Below are 24,944 nucleotides of genomic sequence, written 5' to 3' on the forward strand. Positions count from 1 at the left end.
TGGAGCAATTAAAATCCAGGGATACGCAAGATGCCGGAATTACTAAATCGCTGAACCTTCACAGCCCAGATGGAGGCCATTCGGCCCATTGTGTCTGCACCAGCTCTCCGAATGAGCATTATGGCTTAGTGCCATTTTCCTGCCTTTTCCCTGTATCCTGCATGTGGTTTCTCGTCAGATAATCATCTAATGCCTCGATTGAACCTCACTTCGCCACACTTCCAGGCAGTGCATTCCAGACGCAGAACCACTCGCTGTGTGGAAACGTTACTTTCTCACATCGCATTTGCTTCTTTTGCAAATCATTTCAAATCTGCAGCACAGAGATTGCGAAAATTGTGGAGCTACAGAGATAGGGAGGGAGAAGGCCAAAGAGGGATTTGAAAACACAGATGCGCATGTTCAGATGGATGATCTGGAGCCTATATCAGTCAGCCAGCATATGGGTGAGGGGTGAACGGGACTTCGCTGTGAGTTGGGATATGGACGACAAACCCCTCTGTTGAGACTGCGATGAACACAAAGAGTGGGATTTTGCAGTCCGACTGCATCCCCAGCAGCGGGTCGCAACACTGCAAAGCCATGAAAATCCCAGCCGAAGCTACAGCATAAAATGATCGTCACCCCATTTGGCAATGGAACTGCCTCCCAACATAAGCCAATAAGCACAGAGATTACAACATGAACAAGCAATATCGAGATGCCATTACTGCATCAGTACAATGCTGGTGTGATTCGTATGCAGAATTGCAATTTCGATAAACTGGGCAAGGGTTAAAATATCTAGAATTCTCTCATTCTTTGTCCAATTCTGGGGGCGTGATCTACAGGCTGCGACGCACTCAAACGGGAGTGTGGCATGGCTGGTAGAAGCCTCCCGCAGGCTTCCCGGCAGCCTATACGCCTCACAAGATCTATCCGGACCCCGCAAGGTTCTGCAATCACAACCCCGCCGACGATGGGCGTGACCAAGCCTCGGGTGCCTAAACCGGTTTTAAACCCACTTCGGGGTGCCCACCTGGGATCTACTGGGCTACCGACATCCAACAGCCTCCCAAGGGAGTCCCCAGCAATGAGGGTGGGAGCTGGTAGTTTTTAAACCCCCCAGATTTACTCTAATATCCGACGCGGTACCATTCAAACCCTGGCTAGCTTCGGGTGAAATGTTAGCGCTGCTTCTATTTGTTATGAAACATATTACCTCCCTCTCCTTTTAATCCCTAATCAAGATGCTGACAAACTCACTTTATTAGGTTACTAGGGGTTAAATGAATTGGAAATCCTGCATCCACTTCCATGAATGGCCTGTTGTAAGGTAACAAAAAGAGGTCGGACAAGAATTTCTGAAGTTTACTTTTCCCCAACTCCCTGGATTTTTTTTCCCTGCCTGGTCTTAAGTGGGATTTCTGCATATTTTGATACACAAGGTATCATGGTCCTGTGGATCAGGCTGGGTGCACCAGAAGGTCTTTCATTGTCCGGCATTGTATGCACCTTTGTATCTTTGTCTGTTCATTACTTCCTGTTATAACCTGCCTGCTTACCATTGGCTGGGGGCTAATGACAATCCCACAATCCTGTGGGAGTATGAGCTTCCCCAATGAGGAGGGCGGAGAAATCATTAGCAGACTCCCTGTATAAATAAAGCTGGCCAGTTTGGAACCAGCAGGAAGTAGTAAGCGAAGTTGTTGTTGCTGCTGTATATAATATAATATATATATATATATATATATATATTATATATAAATTATTGTAAATAAATGTTATTTCTTTGTATCCTTGAAACTCGTGCTGGATTCTTCGTGGCCCTCACAAAACTGGCGACGAGGGTTAAAGTGAATAGCTGTCTACACTGCTGAAGCCACCTCCCTGGATTTTTGTTGGATACAGGTTGGAAGTTGTTTTCTATTACACCATGCCTCTGTACGGACGTTTGGATATTTTTGATGCTGCGCTGGAAAGCTGGAACCAGTACGCACAACGAACGCGTTACTATTTCCGAGCAAACAATATCACCGAAAACGAGCGCCAGGTGGTCATATTGCTCACCACCTGCGACCCGCATACGTTTGGGGTGATTAGGAGCCTTACGTACCCAGCTGCGCCGGACACCAAAACGTTTGATGAACTTGTGAATTTAGTGGGGCAGCATTTTAACCCAACCCCGTCCGTTACCGGTTTAATACCGCTGAGAGGACCCCAGGAGAATCCCTTGCCGACTTTCTATCCAAGCTACGCAGGATTGCGGAGTACTGTGACTATGGTGAGACCTTGTCAGAAATATTACATGACTGTTTGGTTTGCGGTATTAACAATGTGGCCACACGAGCTTCCGGGTGTGGCGATGACCAGCTAAGTCGCACGTTTCGGCAGCTCCCGGTGGAACGGACTTTTGGGCTCTTAATAGGTGCCCCAACGGCAATTTTAATGGCTAAAAACACTGTGCGGTAAACCAGAAGGGAATCCCCCCTGGACATGGATGGAAAAAGGAGAGGAAAGTGGCCGGATTGCGGTGGATCCTTTAGAGCAGCGGCAAGGAAGGCAAGCAAAAACCAAGATGGCGTCGGAAGGTGGCAGTTTAATATGGGGCCCTGAACAACACGAGTTTTTGAAACGCTGCGTGGAAGAGCTTAAAAAGGAGATGAAGAAGGAGTTGTTGGCCCCGATATTACAGGCGATTGAAGGGCTAAAAGATGAGCAAAAGACCCAGGACCGGGAGCTTCGGGTCGTGAAGGCAAAGGCTGCCGAGAACGAGGACGATATACAGGGCCTGGTGGTGAAGACGGAGATGCACGAGGCACACCATAAACGATGTGTGGAAAGGCTGGAGGTGCTGGAGAATAATGCGAGGAGGAAGAATTTAAGGATTCTCGGTCTTCCTGAAGGTGCAGAAGGGGCGGACGTCGGGGCATATGTGAGCACGATGCTGCACTCGTTAATGGGAGCGGAGGCCCCGACGGGTCCGTTGGAGGTGGAGGGAGCATACCGAGTGATGGCGCGAGGACCGAGAATAGGAGAAATTCCCAGAGCCATAGTGGTGAGATTCCTCCGTTTTAAGGACAGAGAGATGGTCCTCAGATGGGCAAAGAAAACTCGGAGCAGTAGGTGGGAGAACGCGGTGATCCGCGTATATCAAGACTGGAGTGCGGAGGTGGCGAGAAGGAGGGCGAGCTTTAATCGGGCCAAGGCGGTGCTTCATAAAAAGATTAAATTTGGAATGCTGCAGCCGGCAAGACTGTGGGTCACATATCAAGGGAAGCACCACTACTTTGAAACGGCGGATGAGGCGTGGACATTTATTGTTGAGGAGAAATTGGAATAAGCGAGTTATTAAAAAAGAACATTTGAGACAAAGTGGTGGGGCGAATATGGGGGGCGAAGAGGGGGGAAAAAGGGGGGAGAGATGATTTTTATGTTGTTAATCCTGCGACCCGGTAACTTTTCTCTCTTCCACAGGTTGTGGGGGAGGGAGGAAGGGAGGTGGAGGAGCTGGGGGCATTGGCCATTGGGGGCGGGGCCAAAAGGGAAGCGCGGGCTTTGTTCCCGCGCTATGATAATTATGGCGGGAATAGGGAAGCAGGAAGGAGGGGGCGTCGCACGGTGCGAGCCGAGGTCACGGGGGGAAGCCGAGGTCGGCCAGAGGTTGCTGACTTCTGGGAGCAACATGGGGGGTGTAACTACGCTAGTGGGGGATCTAGCGGGGGGGGTGGGAGGGGGGATTTACTGGGTTGCTGCTGCTGGGGATAAGGGGGAGCTGGTATGGGGTGGGGTGGGCGGGGCGGGAGGGCACCGCCTGGGGGGGACACAGCTGCGTGGGAACCGGGTGAGGAGCTGGATAAAAGGGGATGGCTAATCGACAAGTGGGGGGGGGGTAAAGAGCCCCCCAACCCGGCTGATCACGTGGAATGTGAGAGGGCTGAACTGGCCGATAAAGAGGGCACGGGTACTCGCACACCGAAAGAAACTTAAGGCAGACGTGGTTATGTTACAGGAAACGCATCTGAAACTGATAGACCAGGTTAGACTACGCAAAGGATGGGTGGGGCAGGTGTTTCATTCGGGGCTAGATGCGAAAAACAGGGGGGTGGCTATACTAGTGGGGAAGCGGGTAATGTTTGAGGCAAAGACCATAGTGGCGGATAGTGGGGGCAGATACGTGATGGTGAGTGGCAAATTGCAGGGGGAGGCGGTGGTCTTAGTGAACGTATATGCCCCGAACTGGGATGATGCCAACTTTATGAGGCGCATGTTAGGACGTATCCCGGACCTAGGGGTGGGGAAGTTGGTAATGGGTGGAGATTTTAACACGGTGCTGGAACCAGGGCTGGACAGATCGAGGTCCAGGACTGGAAGGAGGCCGGCAGCAGCCAAGGTGCTTAAAGACTTTATGGAGCAGATGGGAGGTGTAGACCCGTGGAGATTTAGCAGACCTAGGAGTAAGGAGTTTTCGTTTTTCTCCTATGTCCACAAAGTTTATTCGCGAAGACTTTTTTGTTTTGGGAAGGGCGTTGATCCCGAAGGTGAGGGGGACGGAGTATACGTCTATAACTATTTCGGATCACGCTCCACACTGGGTGGACTTGGAGATAGGGGAGGAAAAAGAACGGCGTCCACCCTGGAGAATGGACATGGGACTAATGGCGGATGAGGGGGTGTGTCTAAGGGTGAGGGGGTGTTTTGAAAAGTACCTGGAACTCAATGATAATGGGGAGGTCCAGGTGGGAGTGGTCTGGGAGGCGCTGAAGGCAGTGGTTAGAGGGGAGCTGATATCAATCAGGGCACATAAAGGAAAGCAGGAGAGTAGGGAATGGGAGCGGTTGCTGCAAGAACTTCTGAGGGTGGACAGGCAATATGCGGAGGCACTGGAGGAGGGACTGTACAGGGAAAGGCAAAGGCTACACGTAGAATTTGATTTGCTGACAACGGGTACTGCAGAGGCACAGTGGAGGAAGGCACAGGGTGTACAGTACGAATATGGGGAGAAGGCGAGCAGGTTGCTGGCCCACCAATTGAGGAAAAGGGGAGCAGCGAGGGAAATAGGGGGAGTGAGGGATGAGGAGGGAGAGGGGGAGCGGAGAGAGTGAATGGAGTGTTCAAGGCATTCTATGAAAGATTATATGAAGCTCCGCCCCCGGATGGGAAGGAGAGAATGATGTGTTTTCTGGACCAGCTGGAATTTCCTAAGGTGGAGGAGCAGGAGAGGGTGGGACTGGGAGCACAGATCGAAATGGAGGAAGTAGTGAAAGGAATTAGGAGCATGCAGGCGGGGAAGGCCCCGGGACCGGATGGATTCCCAGTTGAATTTTACAGGAAATATGTGGACTTGCTCGCCCCGCTACTGATGAGAACCTTTAATGAGGCGAGGGAAAGGGGACAGCTGCCCCCGACTATGTCAGAGGCAACGATATCGCTTCTCCTAAAGAAGGAAAAAGACCCGCTGCAATGCGGGTCCTATAGGCCTATTTCCCTCCTGAACGTGGACGCTAAGATTCTGGCCAAGGTAATGGCAATGAGGATAGAGGATTGTGTCCCGGGGGTGGTCCATGAGGACCAAACTGGGTTTGTGAAGGGGAGACAGCTGAATACGAATATACGGAGGCTGCTAGGGGTAATGATGATGCCCCCACCAGAGGGGGAAGCGGAGATAGTGGTGGCGATGGATGCCGAGAAAGCATTTGATAGAGTGGAGTGGGATTATTTGTGGGAGGTGTTGAGGAGATTTGGCTTTGGAGATGAGTATATTAGATGGGTACAGCTGCTGTATAGGGCCCCGATGGCAAGCGTGGTCACGAATGGACGGGGGTCTGCGTATTTTCGGCTCCATAGAGGGACGAGGCAGGGATGTCCTCTGTCCCCATTATTGTTTGCACTGGCGATTGAGCCCCTGGCAATAGCATTGAGGGGTTCCAGGAAGTGGAGGGGAGTACTCGGGGGAGGAGAAGAACACCGGGTATCTCTGTATGTGGACAATTTGTTGTTGTATGTGGCGGACCCGGCGGAGGGGATGCCAGAGATAATGCGGATACTTGGGGAGTTTGGAGGGGGGGGGGGGCGTGGGGGGGAGGAGGAGGAGAGGGGGGAGAGAGAGAGGAACCAGAAGGACTCTCAGGGATGTTAGTGTATAAGTATAATATGTATAGGTTGTTGTTATAGGTAATTGTATACTGGACTGCTGAATTGTATTTTTGGAGAGTATTTATTTGGGACAAGGCAGTTGCCATTTAGTTTTGTTTTTTAATTTTGATGTTGTTTATATATTATTTATTTAAAAAAACTGGCCATTGTTATTTATATTGTTATATTACTGTGTAAAAGATACACAATGTACTGTTATGGTTGGCCAAAAATTTTGAATAAAATATATTTAAAAACAAAAAACAATGTGGCCACACAGAGAAAGTTGTTAGCTGAGCCAACATTGATGTTTCAACAGGCCATTCAAATAGTATTGTCCCGAGAGAGCGCAGAGCGAGGAGTACAGGAGCTACAGGGAATGGAAGTGCATGCCTTGGGGCGCAACCCCTTCTGTCCGAAAACATCCCCCCGCACTCCTGCGGTACCTTGGGTGAGGCGACATCCGGATCGACGCCAGTGGCCGTCGGACATTCCTCCCCGAAGGGAGTCTTCTCCAGAACCAATGGATGAGGAGCCATGTCCGTGTCAGACTTGTAGGCGCCGACCCCGTCGCGGACGCTGGCCCTGGGGGCGCCAGAGGCGCCGTCGTTCCTACCGAAACTGGGACCAGCCCAGGGGACGTACCTTCCATGTGGATGAACCTGCGGCGACTACTCCTGAGGACGTGGAGACAGAGGACTGCCCACAGTTGCATTGTGTGGCAGCTCCCCGTGTGGCCCCCATTAAGGTGACAGTATGGGTCAATGGTCACCCGCTTGAGATGGAGTTGGACACTGGCGCAGCCGTCTCCGTGATCGCCCAGAGGACATTCGACCGCATCAAGCAGGGTATACAGACCCTTACATTAACCGACTCACAGGCCAGGTTGGCCACCTACACGGGGGAACCACTGGACATTGCAGGAACTACAATGACCCCTGTTGTCTATGGACGCCAGAAGGGGCGTTTCCCACTTATCATGGTGCGCAGCCATGGGCCCAGCCTGTTGGGTCGGGACTGGTTGCGCCATTTGCGCTTGCAGTGGCAGCACATCCTCCAAACAGTTTCCGGGAGGTTGACTGAGGTGCTGGGACGATACGCAGATGTATTCCAGCCTGGTTTGGGGAAAATAAAAGGGGCCGTAGCCCGTATCCAAGTCGAACCAGGAGCCACGCCGCGCTATTTCCGGGCGCGCCCAGTGCCTTACGCCTTGCTCAAGAAAGTAGAAGGGGAACTCACTCTTTTGGAAACTTTGGGTATTATCAGGCCCGTCCGTTTCGCTGACTGGGCAGCACCAATTGTACCTGTAATGAAGCCAGATGCCACAGTTCGCTTGTGCGGCGACTATAAACTTACAGTGAATACGGCTTCCCGACTCGACCGATATCCAATGCCTCACATAGAGGATCTCTACGCGAAACTTGCAGGTGGACTCTCGTTCACAAAATTAGATATGAGTAACGCCTACCTACAGTTGGAGCTGGACCCTGCCTCCCAACCATATGTAACGATTAATACACACCGGGGCCTGTATGAATATACACGTTTGCCCTTTGGAGTATCCTCTGCCTGCGCTATTTTTCAACGTGTTATGGAGGGCATTTTGAGAGGTTTACCGCGTGTCGCTGTCTACTTAGATGACGTTTTGATCACAGGGACGTCGGAGCAGGAACATTTGGAAAATCTGGAGGCTGTCCTTAGACGCTTTTCGGAGGCTGGAATCCGTTTACGTCGCACAAAGTGCGTCTTTCAGGCGAAGGAAGTAGTCTACCTGGGTTATTGGGTGGACCACGAAGGTTTGCACCCCGTCGCAGAGAAGGTGCGCGTGATTCAACAGGCCCCCGCCCCGACTGACACTTTGCATCTTCGTTCTTTTCTCGGCCTGGTAAACTATTACGGGAAGTTCCGGCCCCATGTCGACCCCCACAACCGGTGAGGTGGTTGCAACCCTAAATTTTATGGACACCTTGCCTGTCACGGCATCACAGATCCGTGAGTGGACCCAGACGGAGCCAGTCCTGTCAAAGGTTCGACACATAGTCCTGTATGGTGGGCAGCATAGACAGCTCTCAGGCGAGTTGCGGGCATTTTCCTCCAAGCTGTCAGAATTCAGCGTGGAAGACAGCATCCTCTTGTGGGGGACGCGTGTGATTGTCCCGGAAAAAGGACAGGAGCTGATACTAAGAGACTTGCTCAATGGGCATCCAGGTGTGACCAAAATGAAAATGTTGGCCCGGAGTTGTTTGGTGGCCAGGCCTCGACGCCAACATTGAGAAGGTGGCCCAAAACTGCTCCATTTGTCAGGAGCATCAGAAGCTTCCGCCGGCCACGCCCCTACATCACTGGGAATGGCCAGGACGGCCTTGGGCGCGCTTGCATGCGGATTTCGCCGGCCCTTTTCAAGGATCCATGTTCCTTTTATTAATCGACGGCCAGTCTAAATGGCTAGAGGTGCATAAGATGCTAGGCACAACGTCCTGCGCAACAATTGAGAAGATGAGTTTGTCCTTTAGCACGCATGGCCTCCCCGAGGTGCTGGTCACGGATAACGGCACTCCAGGCCACCAGTGAGGAGGTTGCGAGGTTCATGAAGATGAACGGCATATGCCATATCCACACTGCCCCTTACCGCCCGGCTTCAAATGGGTTGGCAGAGCGCGCAGTGCAGACATTCAAACGAGGCCTAAAGAAGCAGCCTTCCGGGTCAATGGACACGAGACTGACTCGCTTTTTGTTTTCATATAGGACTACCCCCCATGCGGTGACTGGGGTAGCTCCCGCAGAACTCCTAATGGGCTGGAGACTTCGCACCCGCCTTAGTATGGTTTTCCCAGACATTGGCGCAAAAGTACGCCGCGCACAAGAACGGCAGGGACAGGGATTTTCTCGGCATCGGCCGATTCGGCAGTTTGCGCCCGGTGACCCAGTGTTGGTTCGCAATTTTGCTGGTGGTGCCCAGTGGGTCCCTGGCGTAATCTTTCGCCAAACGGGTCCTATATCTTACCAGGTGCAAGCCCAGGGTCATCTCCAGCGCAAACATGTAGACCACGTTCGGTCCAGAAGACTATCCCTTCCAAAGATTCCCCGCCCCCGGAGCTCATTTCTACAGCCACAGAGACCAGAGACAATGGAAAGTAGTCCTCACAATCTTCCTCTGGTGCCTCACTCCAAGCCTGCGCAGGTCATTACAGAACCGCGTGGAGATAGAGACGTCGAGATGACAGAGGCAGCAGACTCTGACTCCGAGATGGAGTCACAGGACGCATCAGAGGGGGAATCCTCGGGGCCCACGGGCCGTGGATGTACAACCGTTACGCCGTTCATCACGGAAGCGCCGGTCTCTGTCTCGTTACACGCCGCCCAATCCAGCGCCTCATGCAAATGGTGTCCGGCCTGCGGCAAAACGAGTCCGACATCCTCCTTCGCCAGGGTCTTCGGTGGATTCCTTGGATTTGGGGGTGGAGGGATGTTATAACCTGCCTGCTTACCATTGGCTGGGGACTATTGACAATCCCACAATCCTGTGGGAGTATGAGCTTCCCCAATGAGGGGGGCGGAGAAATCATTTGCAGACTCCCTGTATAAATAAAGCTGGCCAGTTTGGAACCAGCAGGAAGGAGTAAGCAGTAACGAAGTTGCTGCTGCTGTTGTGTGTATATATATATATATTATTGTAAATAAATGTTATTTCTTTGTATCCTTGAAACTCGTGCTGGATTCTTCATGGCCCTCACAACTTCCTTTGTTCTTATTGTACATCCCACGCTCTGACAAACAGCCCTCTCATAGGGAAGATTAATATTGTGGATGATGTCCCTGTTGTTTATTGCACATACCTGTGATGTCATTCCATGGCAAATGTACAGAATTGGAATATTGTCTGTGTCTGGCCCCTGATCAAGGCACAAATCATTTTTCAGGACGTTTTTGAGCTGAAAGACATAGAAATAAACATAGTTGTATTAGATGATTTTGCCCAGGATTTATCACACGCACTAGTCATTAGGTTCTAACTACAGCTAACTAAATATATGACCTCATGCCGTGAGATTCAAGTGCTGTTGCATCAACTCAAACTCCTTCATTCTCTGAATCTTAAAGCTTTGCACCATTCTCTCTCACGCTCTATCTCTCTCAGTACCATATAGATTTTCAACAATCTTCCTGTTTTGAAATAAAGTGAGGGATCATTATATGGAGCGCACAGCAGGGAAACAGGCCATCCTACCCGAATGGTCGTTAAATTATTATATAGATGTACCTTGGTTAAAAGTGCATTCCAAAACCACGTTTTAATTTTAGCAAATCCCCAATAATCTGTTCTAAAGATATTGGCCCCGCAAAACTGAAAAGAACTCCCCCACTTGTCTTTGAAAATAGAAACAGGAGGGCAGCACGGTGGCGCAGTGGGTTAGCCCTGATGCCTCACGGCGCCGAGGTCCCAGGTTCGATCCCGGCTCTGGGTCACTGTCTGTGTGGAGTTTGTACATTCTCCCCGAGTTTGCGTGGGTTTCACCCCCACAACCCAAAGATGTACAGGTTAGGTGAATTGGCCAGGCTAAAATTACCCCTTAATTGGAAAAAATTAATTGGGTACTCTAAATTTATGAAACAAAAATGAAAATAGAAGCAGGGCGATCTTTCATGTGCACCTGAGAGGGAAGACTGGGCCTCAGCCTAACATTTGCCTGAAAGACGGCACCTCCAACAGTGCAGAATTCCCTCAGTAGCAGTGGGTGTATACATCCAGACAAATACACCCGCGCTAAGGGCAGCACGGTAGCACTGTGGATAGCACAATTGCTTCACAGCTCCACGGTCCCAGGTTCAAATCCGGCTTGGGTCACTGTCTGTGCGGAGTCTGCACGTCCTCCCCGTATGTGCTTGGGTTTCCTCCGGGTGCGCCGGTTTCCTCCCACAGTCCAAAGATGTGCAGGTTTGGTGGATTGGCCGTGCTAAATTGCCCTTAGTGTCCAACATTGCCCTTAGTGTTGGGTGGGGTTACTGGGTTATGGGATAGGGTGCTCTTTCCAAGAGCTGGTGCAAACTCGATGGGCCGAATGGCCTCCTTCTGCACTGTAAATTCTATGACATACATATGGTGTAAGGGTCCTTCTTGTTTGTTCCCTCATTTCCCATTTCTTTGAGTATGCTGTTGTTATTTTTGATCCATGGGTGATTAATGGACATGTCTCTTTAAGGCAAGCAGCCTGTATCTTTAATTCAAGCAGCAGAATCCAGACGCTACAGGAGATTTCATTCTGCTAGTGTGTGCGTGTGCGCGATCTACGTGTTGAAGGAGGCCATTCGGCCCATCGAGTCTACACCAGCCCCTGAAAGAGCACCCTAACTAAGTCTATACCACCACCCTATCCCTGTAACCCAGCAGCCCCACCTAACATTTTGGTTGCTACAGGGCAATATAGCATGACCAATTCACCTAACCCGCACATCTTTGGCCTGTGGGAGGAAACTGGAGCACCCGGAAGACAGCCACGAAGACACTGGGAGAACGTGCAGTCTTCGCACAGACAGTGACCCAAGCCAGGAATCAAACCCGGTTGAGCAACCGCCCCAGGTGGGGATGGAATTCACCGCGCACTAGCCCAGGGTGTTGTAACAAGTGAAACTTGAACACATGGCCTTCGATATAATTGCTGTGATTCAACCAAAACATATCTAAGGGTGCAATCCAATGGTCATGCTGCACCAGAGAAGCAGCCGCTGCAGTGCAGTGTGGCCGAGGAAAGCCAGGAGACCCCGCCTCCGAGATCTATCCAGCCTCGCAAGATACAACACGATCTGGCGAGATGTTGTGATGTAATTCCCGCCCACAATGGGTGGGATCGCTTTTTAGAAAATCTGCATATTAAAGCAAGGCTGCTCTAATGTGCAGATTCCCGAGGCATTGGGAATCAATCCCTTCGCTTCGGAGACCTCGGGCGAGCGCCATTCAGCACTGGTCCCCACAAACGGGGACCAGACAGAACAGCACTCGTGGGGATCTCCCAGAGTATTGGGGGCCGCCAGCTGCATGCCCTTTGGGCAGGGTAGTGCCATGGCACTGCTAGTGCCACCTTGGCAGTGCCAGCCTGGCACCTTGGCAGTGCCACATGGGTTCCAGCCTGGTACTGCAAAGGTGCCATGGTGGTACTGCCAGCTGGCATGGGCACTGCCAGGGTGCCAAGTTGGTGGTGCCAAGCTGGCAATTTCTGTGCTTGCGCGATTGAGCCGGGGATGCCAAGCGTGGGTGTTGGGGGATGGGCACCCTCCTATAGTGCGTTCAGGCTAGGGGGGATGGAGGTTGGAGATCGTTTTGGCGGCCTCGGCGATCGAGACTCCATTTACACTGAGGAGTTCCAGTGGGCGAAGCCTCCCCACTGTCTGGGGCTATGTGTAGCCTCGGCCACTCGCTACTTGTTCAGACCCCTTATTCAACGCAAGTCGTGTTGAATAGCCATATGTTTCTCGGCACTGTGAGCACCGGGAAACATGTGGCAGAACGCACTCGCTAGGGGACTTTGTTCCCTTTTGGAAGAATCGCACCTTAAGTGTCATTTTGGGCACGTTTAATGGGATGTTTCCCACCCGGCTTTTTGGGTGAGATCCACACCACTATTCACCCACGTAGTCATTTCTTTGGGTCCTGGGAGTTTCTCCCCCGTCCAGCCCACACTTAGAAATGTTTTCATCAATGGGGAGCTGATCTCTATCAATATCACCCCCCCCCCCCCACACACACACATGGGCATTATCCTACATCTCCCCAAGTGAGGACTCCCTGCTATGGGGTCGCTGAGAGCCCCTGCCTTTTCAGGCCTATTCACCCTTTTTGGGTCTCTCTTCTTTCAGGACCCCAACCCTTCAACCCCCAACCTTTATGAAGCCCCTTCATACCCGCCAATCACCGCCCCCCCCCCCCTCCACCCTTCATACCTCCCCCCTCCTCCATCATCCCCCCTTTCATGGGCATGGTTCCCCCACTCAGGCCCCAATCCTTGGCAGTGTTAGGAGGGTGCCCTCCCAATTGTCCTTACCATTCCGTAGGCTACAGTGTCCGTGTACATTCTCATCTCAGGGTACACATTGTGCAGATACCAATTAAAGCTTCTGCATTGTAACCGCTGTCTCAGAGCTTTTCTGTTTGAAATATCTCCAATATCAATCCCTGAATTCTGCAGAGATAAGAAGAGAAAGGACACACACTCAAGTCTTAAATCCTCTCAGATAATTACTGCAGGAAGATTCATGTATGAGCAAAACTTTCCTTAATGATGACAGAAAACCATTTGCAGAACTCAACAGAAACAATTAGCGTTGATGTACACCGTGAAACATCCTGAGGCACTTCACAGGCGCGCTGTCAAACAAAATTTGACACTGGGCCACATGAGATATTAGAACGGGCGATCGAAAGCTGGATGAAAATGATAGGTTTTAAAGAGCAACTTGAAGGTCGGGGAGAAAGATGGGGAGGTGGAAAGGTTTAAGGAGGGAATTCCAGAGCTTAGGGCCCAGCCAGCCACAGGTGCAGCCACGAATGGTGGAGGGCTGAAATTCGGGGACACGAGAGGGGGCCGAATTAGAGAAACGCTGATATCCCAGTGGGTTACGGAGCTGGAAGAGATAATGGAACAGGGAAGGGGGAGGCCACCGAGGGATTTGAAAGGTTGAGAATTTAAAAAAATCAAAGTGTTACATAACCAGGAAGCAATGAGGCCAGCGAGTATGGGGTGATGGGTGAACAGAATTTGATGCGAATTTGTTAATTAAATCTTTTTGAGTAACATTTAAAAGCCAGGTCCATCTATAACCTCATGCTGTGATTTTTGGAACCAATGGTTAATAGTTGGTACGGTCTGCTGACAAATGGTTTGGTGAGATAGAGTTAATTCATTCGCTCAGTAGCTTGAAGACATCCAGAGCTCTGCTTAATGAAGAGCTAAGCAAGGTTAAGGTTTCTTTACATATATTTGTTGCAAAACCAAACTCAAGTTTATTTTGGGTGGTTAGCATTGCTTCCTCACAGCGCCAGGGACCCGGGTTCAATTCCCCGGGTTCAATTCTGCCCTTGGGTGACTGTCTGCGTGGAGTTTGCACTTTCTTCCCGCATCTGCGTGGGTTTCCTTCGGGGTGTTCCGGTTTCCTCCCACAGTCCAAAGATGTGCAGGTTAGGTGGATTGGCCAAACTAAAACTGACCTGTAGGTTAGGTGGGGTTAGCTTGGGGGGGGGGGGTGGGCCACGGTAGGGTGCTCTTTCAGAGTGTCAGTGCGACTCGATGGGCCAAAAGGCTTCCTTCTGCACTGTAGGGATTCTATGGTTCTAAGTGCTCTTACAATTATCTACAATTTCATCTTTAAAGCTATCTGATCCTCCATCTCTCTCTCTCTCTCTCCCTCTTTAACATCTATATATTTAGTCAAGAATTAGATTGACCTTTTAATTTCTCTTTGCCTTACTATCAATCTTCCCTCATGTCTTTTATGAAGCTATGTCAGACCTTTTTCTACCTTCATGGCATTATATAAACGCAAGCTGCCATTGTTGAGGGGAGATGCTTAGTGAGGTATGTCTGACCTGGAATTAGTACTATTGTCACATGGCCTCGAGTGGCCATTCTAAACATCATTAATGTTATGAAAGTGCAAGATACTGCGAAAACTGCTTAGTCACAGAAACAAGAGAGCCTTGCACTTACACCGCACCCCTCTTAACCAAAGTCCCTCAAAGGTCATTTATTTGCAATGGATGCAGGCATCGATGGCAAGGCCAATTTTTATTGCCCATCCCTAATTGCCCTGAACTGAACTGAACGGTTTGCTAGGCCATTTCAGAGAGCCGTCAAGTTCAGCCACGTTGCTTTGGGTCTGGAGTCACCTATATAGTTAGGACCATGAGTTAAGGTTGGCAGATTTCCTTCCCGAAAGGCCATTAGTGAAACCAGATGGGGTTTTAAACAATAAAACTACAGCTTGGGTTATCATTACTGAGACCAGTTTTATAATTCATTCATTCAATTCAAATTCTACCAGCCATCATGGCAGGGTTTGAACTCAGGGACTCAGAGCATTAGCCTGGGCCACTAGAATACTGGGCCACAGTGATATTACCACGACACTATCATCTGATCATGAAATATTTGGAAGTGTAGTCACTGTTGAAATGTGGGAAAGACGGTAGCCAATTGGTGAACAGAAAGCTCCCACACAGGAATATAAGAATGGTGAGATCAGCAGTATTAGTGATGTTTGTTGAGGGATTGATATTGGCCCAGGACACTGGAGAGAACTTTCCACCTCCTCTACAAAATAGTGTCATGGAATATTTTTGTTGCAGTCAACGAGGAACCCGGACAAGGTAAGCCAAAAGTAATTTATTGCCTACTCACAGTTAGGAAATACAGCAATTAAGCAACATTCCAAATCCCAATCAGGACCACTGGTAGCACCACCAGGATTGGTGGCTGTCGCCAGTACTATACACAGGGGCAATAGGTGTTGTATTGTGTTGTAAGTATTTGGGGGTCTCACTGTGTGCCAAGAGGGAAGACCCCAATGATGGGGGTGGAGTGTGAGGGTTTGGGAGGACGGAAACCTGGTGGAGGGGGGGCAACAATTTGGAGGAGGTCACTCTGATGGGCTCAGAGGGGCCATTAAGGAGGCAAGTCTCCCGCCTGCCAGCCATGCAGTGTAATCTGCCAGGCTCGCCACTTGACATAGAACATAGAACATACAGTGCAGAAGGAAGCCATTCGACCCATCGAGTCTGCACCGATCTACTGAAGCCCTCACTGCCACCCTATCCCAATAACCCCTCCTAACCTTTTTGGTCACGAAGGGCAATAACCCACGCAGACACGGGGAGAATGTGCAGACTCCGCACAGACAGTGACCCAGCGGGGAATCGAACCTGGGACCCTGGCGCTGTGAAGCCACAGTGCTATCCACTTGTGCTACCGTGCTGCCTCTCCCTGTGATGGTTATGTCCTGGCGGGATGAGCCCTTAAGTGGGTATTAATTTCCTGATGACAATCCTACTGCTGGCAAAACTGTGGCGGAGGGCAGTTGGAGGCAGGTAGGTGGCGGACAGGTCACCTGTTTCTTGCTGGCAGGGGCGCATAAATTCCAACCCTATGTGTTCAAGTCACCGAACTAGGACCTGAACCTTCTAACTCTGAAGCATGAATGCTACCCACTGAGCCATGGCCAAACCCCTGGGGTGTCCCTAATCAGCTCAAGACTTTCAATACTTCAGTCAACCATAACCCTTCAAATTACTTGTACATCTCCTAATATGATTCAGCGGATGACTGTCCGATGTCTTCCTGCTCTCCAACAGCTATTTCATTAATAATTGTAGCTTTATTGGGCAGAATGAAGAGCATAGGCAAGTAAAGTTGGAATGGCTTGTTAAAAGGTGACCAATGTAGCCTTCTGAAGCAGCATATGTCTCTTCCCCAGGCTGATGTAGATCTGTCAAGCCTGGCATGATTTTATTAAATGAACCCATGCATGTCCCTCAGGAGAAATTAGAGGCTTTTCTTGTTCAAGTAACATTTAAACTGAAAAAACACTTGTACATTCTCAAATCAAAGCACAACTATCACCTCACTGCCTGATTGTCACTCGCAGTTTGTAGACTCGAGAATAGAGTCTCAGCACATCTGAGGAGTTTTAACCACAAAGAGTGGGAGAGCTTTGGTCGTATGGTTGGGGATATTTCAGTCTTAAGATCCAATTTCTGATATAAACCCAACTCCAACTTGCCCATTCCCAGGTTTAACTGAGGCAGGATCAACCCCACCTTTATACATTGAAATTGTGAGCCTCTTGTTGTTGAATTATTCAGCTTTAGCTTTGGTTGGCCAGTTTCCCTGCACTACAGGAACCCCAGGAGCTAGACCCAGATGAGGGCTGGTGGAACCAGGAGAAGAGGCCTTTACATCTATACTCTGGATCCAGTGGGCCTTTCCGAGGGACTCCTATGACTGGACACTCTCTTCTCGATATCCCATTCCCTGCCCAGGCGTGCAGCTTCTCACCAAGCCTCCAAAGATCCCCACCATATCAGCAGATGCTGCAGGATTACCCCCTCCTGTCCTGATCAAACCCTCCTACCCTCAATTGGGACCTCTTCACCTCCCCCACCACTGAATGAACTATCACTGTCCCTTCTAAGTCAATATCCCTGAACCATCCCCCCACCATCACCCTCACGCCCATTTGACCCCTGTAGTGTTCAATTCTGTGTTTGAGTATATGAGTCTGCTAACTGATCTATGCTCATTGTCCTTGATTAGTTAAGCCTGGGTGTGGATTCAGAGCAAAGTAAACAGATCCACAGAAGCTCCTGGAAGCTAAACTGCACACATGAGTGCAGACATTTTGAGATTGCAGAGATATTTTTAAATTCTTCCAAATAAGCCTTATCTCATAGATTCTTATCATAGAATTTACAGTGCAGAAGGAGGCCATTCGCTCCATTGAGCCTGCACTGGCCCTTGGAAAGCGCACCCCACTTATCCCCAGACTTCCACCCTATCCCAGTAACGCCTCCTAACATCTTTGGACTGTGGGCGGAAACTGGAGAACCCAGAGGAAACTCATGTAGACTCCGCAGAGTGACCCAAGTTCGATTCCCAGCTTGGGTCACTGTCTCTGCGGAGTCTGCGTGGCTTTCCTCCGGGTTCTCCGGTTTCCTCCCACAGTCCAAAGATGTGCAGGTTAGGTGGATTGGTCCCGATAAATTACCCTTAGTGTCTAGTCTAAAAAAGGGGTTACTGGGGTATGGGGATAGGGTGGAGGTGTCGGTTTAAGTAGGGTGCTCTTTACAAGGGTCAATGCAGACTCGATGGGCCGAATGGCCTCCTTCTGCACTGTACATTGACTGCAATTTGGGGGCTGGTTTAGCACAGTGGCTAAGACATCTGGCTTGTAATGCAGAACAAGACCAGCAGCATGGGTTCAATTCCCATTCTAGCCTCCCCGAACAGGCGCCGGAATGTGGCGACTAGGGGCTTTTCACAGTAACTTCATTGAAGCCTACTTGTGACAATAAGCGATTACGGGTAGCACAAGTGGCTAGCACTGTGGCTTCACAGCACCAGGGTCCCAGGTTCGATTCCCTGCTGGGTCACTGTCTGTGCGGAGTCTGCACGTTCTACCTCTGTCTGCTTGGGTTTCCTCTGGGTGCTCCGGTTTCCTCACACAGTCCAAAGACGTGCGGGTTAGGTGGATTGGCCTTAGTGACCCAAAAAGTTTAGGAGGGGTTACTGGGTTACGGGGATAGTGTGGAAATGAGGGCTTAAGTGGGTCGGTGCAGACTCGATGGGCCGAATGGCCTCCTTCTGCACTGTACGTTCTATGTTCTAACCTTTTTGGACACTAAATGACAATTTAGCATGGCCAATCCACCTAACCCGCACATCTTTGGACTGTGGGAGGAAACCGGAGCACCTGGAGGAAACCCACGCAGACACGGGGAGAACGTGCAGATTCCGCACAGACAGTGACCAAAGCCGAGAATCGAATTTGAGACCTTGGACCTGTGAAGCAACAGTGCTAACCACTGTGCTACCGTGCCGCCACACAAATATGTGCAATCTCGGCATGGATCTGAGATGTATGAAATATATAATAACTCCCCAGACCTGCCTGCGGTGGGCCTACATTGTCCTGGGGCCGCCATTGATCTGCTCCCAGTCCAGCTGGATAATCAAGTCTGTTAATCCGGGTGGGGACAGATCGGTGACATCGCGAGCATTCCACAGGGTGCAGGGAATCCCCACTGCCGACCCACGTTCCCCTACCCCAGCTCCCAGAGAGTCATATTGGTTAAAATGTCCAGGCCAGGGACTTCACTGCTCCGTACTTTGAAAACTATTTTCTAAATCATAGGATGATACAGAAGGAGACCATTTGACCCATTGTATCAGCTACTATCTCCTCTCTGTGTTCAAATGTTATTTGCTTACACGTTTTGCTACACTTATTAAAGGTGCTGTATGAATGTACGTTGTTGTCATTATTCATCAGCATCTGAAATGGCGGGGAATATTTTGGCATCGATCTATTCAGTCTACTCACCAATCTTCCCACAGAGGATCGGCAAGATGTGCAAGAGGCCAGACTTGGACGAGACTTGGAGATGTCAGAGAATTGTGGGGCTGGTGAAGGTTACAAGTAACGGGAAATGGCAAGACGATGGAGGGATTCAAAAACAAGGATCAGAGTTTAAAAATAGAGGCTAAACAGGCAGCAAGTACAATGGGTGAGAGATGAATGGAATTTGATGTGAGTTAAGGCATGGGCAGCAGAGCTTTGGATGAGCTCGAGTTTTTTGAGGGTGCAAGGTAGGTAACTGTCCAGGAGAGTATTTGAATGGTCAGTTCTAGAGGTCATAGGTGAAGATTTCAGCAGGAGATGAGCTGAAGCAAAGGCGGAGATGGCCGATGAATGTGCCTTGGTGACGAATCTCGTGTACAAACATCTTCTTGCCATGGAGCACAAGTGAGTAAATCCATCAAATGAAGCCATTGGATTAGCTAACATCTTCCTATGAACCCACCTCGATTGGAATGTTCCAGGCCATGTAGACATGACTTTTGAACTCGTCCATCCAGACCTCCGCCACCCTCAGTGCGTTTCTGCGGACATGGGTAGTGAGATCCTCAGTGTAGGGTTTGTGGGCTCTCTCAATATGGGCGAGTCTGGAACAAGGAAGTACCTCCACACTGCCCCCACATTGCCAGACCTGTGGAGAGACACACAAACCATAAACTCCTTCAACAGAATTAACTATTACTCCTATGCACTATGCTGTAAAACTACTGAGAATTGCTATGAGGGAGAGGGAACCACTGGATGACAGAGCTGAAGCTAAGTGGACACTCCGATCTGGGACATACTAACACACAAGGAGAAAAACTACCATTGAATCAAAACCTGACTCCTGTGTGGGATCTCGGTAGATTAGGTTTCAAATAAGGGGACAGCGCGTGGTGGTAATGTCACCAGACTAGCAGACGCGAGGTCCAGGGTACTGCTCTGTGAATTCAGGTTCGAATCCCATGATTGCAGCTGGTGGAATTTAAATTCAATTAATGAATACATCTGGAATAAGAAGCTATTCTCAGTAATGGCGACCATAAAACTATCAGACTGTTATAAATTTCTTTCTGGTCCACATTAGGGTAGGAAATCTGCTATCCTTACCTGGTCTGGCCTATGTGTGACTCCAGACCAACAGCAATGGGTCTTAATTACCCACTGTAATGACCTAGGATTCAGTTCAAGGGTGATTTGGAATGGTCAATAACAGTGACACTTACATCCCAAGACTGAATTAAAAAAATAATCTGTATGGTCCCAAATTAGTACCAAATAGGATCGCTCACTGCTACCAAGCCCCATTGATGACTTGTGCTACTCACACCGGTTATATATTATATGGAGCTAACAGCACACAGACAAGCTATTTGTCCCCAGCTGTTCCAAACAAGCCTCCTCCCACTCTTCTTCACTTCCTCCATCAACATATCCTTTCGCCCTCATGTGTTCATCCACCTTCCCCTGATATGCATCTTACTATTCGCCTCAACCATTCCCTCAGGTAGTGAGTCCCACATTCTCACCACACCACAAGTAAAGAGGTTTCTCCTGAATTCTCTATTGGGTCTATTAATGACTATTTTATATTGATGGGCCTGCACTCTGGTCTCGCTAGCAAGTGGAAACATCTTTTCTATGTCTATCCTATTAAAACCCTTCATGGTTTTAAAGACTTCTATCAGATCACCCCTCAACCTTTCGAGAACCCCAGCCTGTTCAATCTTGGTGGTTCCGTACTTGGAATGAATACCAGAGGCTGCTTTGGATTCCCTACAGTGCAGAAGGAGGCCATTCGACCCATTGAGTCTGCACCGATCCTGTGAAAGAGCATCTAGGCCCACTCCCCCACACTATCCCCATAACCCCAGCTAACCTGCACATCTTTGGACATTAAGGGAAAATTTTAGTATGGCCAATCCTCCTAACCTGCACATCTTTAGACCATGGGAGGAAAGCGGAGCACCCGGGGGAACCCACACAGACACAGGGAGAATGTGCAAACTCCACACAGACAGTGACCCATTGAATCTGGGCCCCTGGCGCTGTGAGGCAGCAGTGCGAACCACTGTGCCACCATGCCATCCATGCTGCTTTGGGATCACCTGTAGCACAACCAACGTTTCAACGTAAGTTTCCCCTTCTTAGCTTTAAAAACATGCCATCTCTTACAAATGCAACATGAGAGACAATAACCTCTGAGCTCGCTCACGATTTCGCGCTGGGACTTTCAAATCTTACAATATTGCTTTTCTACTAAACATAAGCACACATCCGTGAAGCAAGCAGAATGTGCAATGCAGAGAAAAAAATACAAGGGGAAGGAAGAGAAGAGAGAAATGTTTTTAAAAACATGACTCCTGCTTTGTATCAATGAACAAGAGTTGGTGTAAGTTCTGCCTGTGTAGCTGACAAGGTGTCCACTTCCAAAGCCCCCTAATATTCAGCCTTCATCGCAGGCTTTGGATGCCTTAGCTGTCAGGGTTTTCAGCAGCGGGTCCCCCATTTACTTCGGGGAGGGGGGGATAGGCCTACTGCTGTTGTAATAGTCGGGCGCATTCAATGCATACTAATGCAATAAGCAAGCTGTCTGGCCTGCTGAGTATTTCCAGCAATCTCTGTTTATATTAATCGCTCGTTCATTTGATTCTTGTAATCATGGAAAAGCTGTCACTTTGACTTACTCAAATCTTCCACCATGTTGCAATAATGTAAAGCCTCGTGTGGTTAAGCACCACAGAAAACGGGCTGGGTTTGTACAGTAAAATATTCTTGAGAATGGGACATTCAAGTGAACACTCTGTATGAGAAAGGGTGGCAAGGAACCTCAAATTCTTGTGGAAAGTTATTTGTTTCCAGAAAGTTAATACCGCCTTTGAGCTAGACACAATGGACAGTAATCAGCTTGACACATCATGTTTTCAAGGAAGTGCACAAGCAAGACGCAGTTACATAAACAGCCACTCTGGTAAAACAGATAGCTCCGACCTCTACCAGGACAAGGGCAGCAGATACAGGGGAACACTATCACCTGGAAGTTCCCCTCCAAATGGGCAGCACGGTAGCACAAGTGGCTAGCACTGTGGCTTCACAGCGGCAGGGTCCCAGGTTCGATTCCCCGCTGGGTCACTGTCTGTGCAGAGTCTGCACATTCTCCCCATGTCTGCGTGGGTTTCCACCGGGTGCTCCGGTTTCCTCCCACAGTCCAAAGACGGTTAGGTGGATTGGCCATGATAAATTGCCCTTAGTGACCAAAAAGGCGAGGAGGGGTTATTGGGTTAGGAGGAGAGGATGGAACTGAGGGCTTAAATGGGTCGGTGCAGACTCGATGGGCCGAATGGCTTCCTTCTGCACTGTTCTATGTTCAAACCACAGGGACTGTAGTGGCTCAAGAAGACAGCACACCATCACTTTTTCAAGGGACCAGCAATGAATACTGACCTCGCCATCAGCGCCCATATCCCATGTATGAAAAGGATTACCCTAAATATTTCAAATAACGTTCATCTTCGTCATTCAGAATCATAATTAACACTGGGTCATTTTGACATGTGTAGCTTTTTCAATTTTCCAGTTCCCTATCTCCAATGTGCCCATACAGTGTAATTATTCTGTTCAACAGAATTTGTTATTCATAATATGATAAGAAAGCTAATTCAAGCCCTGTAAAATGTCATCTTGAAATGAACTTTCAGTAATGATTCACCTTATTGGTTTAAACATATGTTCTCAGAGTGTTACTGTCACATCCAGAAGCCAGAACCTAATACTCTGCTCTGATTACACAGGCACAGAAAGTTCACGCCCAGTGTGCTCACAATTCATAGAGTTTTACGGTACAGAAAGAGGCCATTTGGCCCATCTTGCCTATACTAACTCTTCAAAAGAGCTGTCCAATTAGTTTCACTCCTTTGCTCTTTCCCTATAGCCCTGCAAATCTTTCCCCTTCAAGTCTTTATCTGAGGAGAGACTATGGTATAGTGGTATTGGCACTGGGCTAGGGCTAATACTGGCCTGACAGCCATCATTGATTGTTGTTAAAAACCCATCCTTACCTGGTCTACATGTGACTCTGAAATGGCCAAACAAGTTGTGGAAGTGTGGCCCCTTTAAGGGGGCAGGCTTCATGGACCATGTGACCGGCTTGTGGCCAACCGTGCGGAAGTGCACAAACCTCGGTCAATAGGAAGATTGGGTGGGGCTCTTAGAGCAGTGTGGACATTGGAACCGAAATGAATGAATGAAATGAATGAAAATCGCTTATTGTCACAAGTAGGCTTCAAATTAAGTTACTGTGAAAAGCCCCTAGTCGCCCCTAGCAGACCAAGGCAGGCCAGGGAATTCCCACGGTCATGGTTTATCTTGATGATGTGCTAGTCACTGGCACTACATCGGAAGGACACATGGCCAGCCTAGAGGAAGCATTAAAGAGGTTTTGCAATGCAGGGGTTCGCCTAAAATGCAAAATGTGTACTTTGCAGGCCTCAGAAGTTATGTAGCTAGAATTTTGCGTTGATGTAACAGGATTACATACCCTGGAAGAAAACATCAAGGCCATATGAGACCTCCCTGCACCCAAAAATGTCAGCAAGCTCAAATCCTTCCTCGCTATGGTAAATTACTATGGAAGGCTCATTTTGAATTTAGCCACAACAATGGCACCATTACACCAGCTGGTAAAGAAGAATCAGCGGTGGCAATGGAGGGAGCCACAAGAGGAAGCCTTCCGAGTCGTGAAGTTGGCATTACAGTCTTCAAACCTCTTGGTGCATTTTGACCCAGGAAAACCTATTGTGCTGTCATGTGACTCATCCCCTTATGGTATAGGGGCAGTTTTATCCCACAAATTAGGAGATGGTTTTGAGCACCCTATTGTCTTTGCCTCAAGGACCCTTTCAGAAGCAGAAAGAATTATGCCCAGATTGCAAATGAGGGCTTAATGGTTATGTACAGTGTGAAGAAATTCCACCAGATCGATGGTTTAACATAGTCACTGACCACAAGCCATTACTGGGTTTTATTAAGGGAAGATAAGCCTATATTGGCCATAGCCCGGGCGAGGGTGCAACCTTGGGCCTTACATTTCTGGCCATTCTCACCTGCGGGATCTTCTGGTCCCACCGCTGTCAATGGAATTGAATTCACCACCCCGCCGCCGGGAAACCTGGGGTGGGGGTTCACCATCGGCGGAACCGGAAGATCCTGCTAGCAAGAATGGCCAGAAAATCCCCCCTAGAAAGACAGACAGATGGAGAGGCAGAGATAGAGGACTGGATTTTGCCACCCTGGCGCTGGGCAACCCCATATCAGCTTGGGGGAGATGGGGGCAGCCAGTCTCCTTCACCCATCCATGGGTGCATGCTGTAGGATCTGGTCCGAGGACAGGATCTTATCATGCTCACCAGAGGGAAGGGTAAATGCTGACCCCACCCGAACAGTGCCTCTTATGTTAGCTGTTAATTCAGATGTAAGTGGTTGTTGCAACCTGCTGCAGCCCCACAACTCTCTGCAATCTCTGCACTTCTCTTATTCATGTCCTTTGAGCTTCCTCAATTTTAATCTCTCCACCACTAGTGCCTCTCAGAGCCTGGGCCCTCGGCTCTGGAATTCCCTCCCTGAATGTATCGCTCCTTCTCCTCCTTTAAGACACCTTAAGGTACGCCTCTTTGACAAAGATTTTGGTGACGGGTCTTAATATCTGCTTAAGTGGCCTGTTGTGTAAT

At 49.4% G+C, this 24,944-nt stretch overlaps 1 protein-coding gene across 3 annotated transcripts in view; it reads right to left on the minus strand.

Annotated features, from left to right (window-relative positions):
* galnt18b (UDP-N-acetyl-alpha-D-galactosamine:polypeptide N-acetylgalactosaminyltransferase 18b) overlaps positions 1–24,944 on the minus strand; it is a 453,243-nt gene that overhangs the window by 114,936 nt on the left and 313,363 nt on the right. For all 3 annotated transcript variants that reach the window (XM_072466166.1, XM_072466165.1, XM_072466164.1), the window contains exons 7-9: positions 19,682–19,867; positions 13,152–13,289; positions 9,951–10,046 (exon numbers count right to left, since the gene is read on the minus strand). In XM_072466166.1, coding sequence (XP_072322267.1) covers positions 9,951–10,046; positions 13,152–13,289; positions 19,682–19,867 — 420 coding nt within the window. The remainder of the gene's footprint in view (positions 1–9,950; positions 10,047–13,151; positions 13,290–19,681; positions 19,868–24,944) is intronic.

The sequence above is a fragment of the Scyliorhinus torazame genome, chromosome 10 (genome assembly GCF_047496885.1).
Source record: "Scyliorhinus torazame isolate Kashiwa2021f chromosome 10, sScyTor2.1, whole genome shotgun sequence".
Lineage (NCBI taxonomy): Eukaryota > Metazoa > Chordata > Chondrichthyes > Carcharhiniformes > Scyliorhinidae > Scyliorhinus > Scyliorhinus torazame.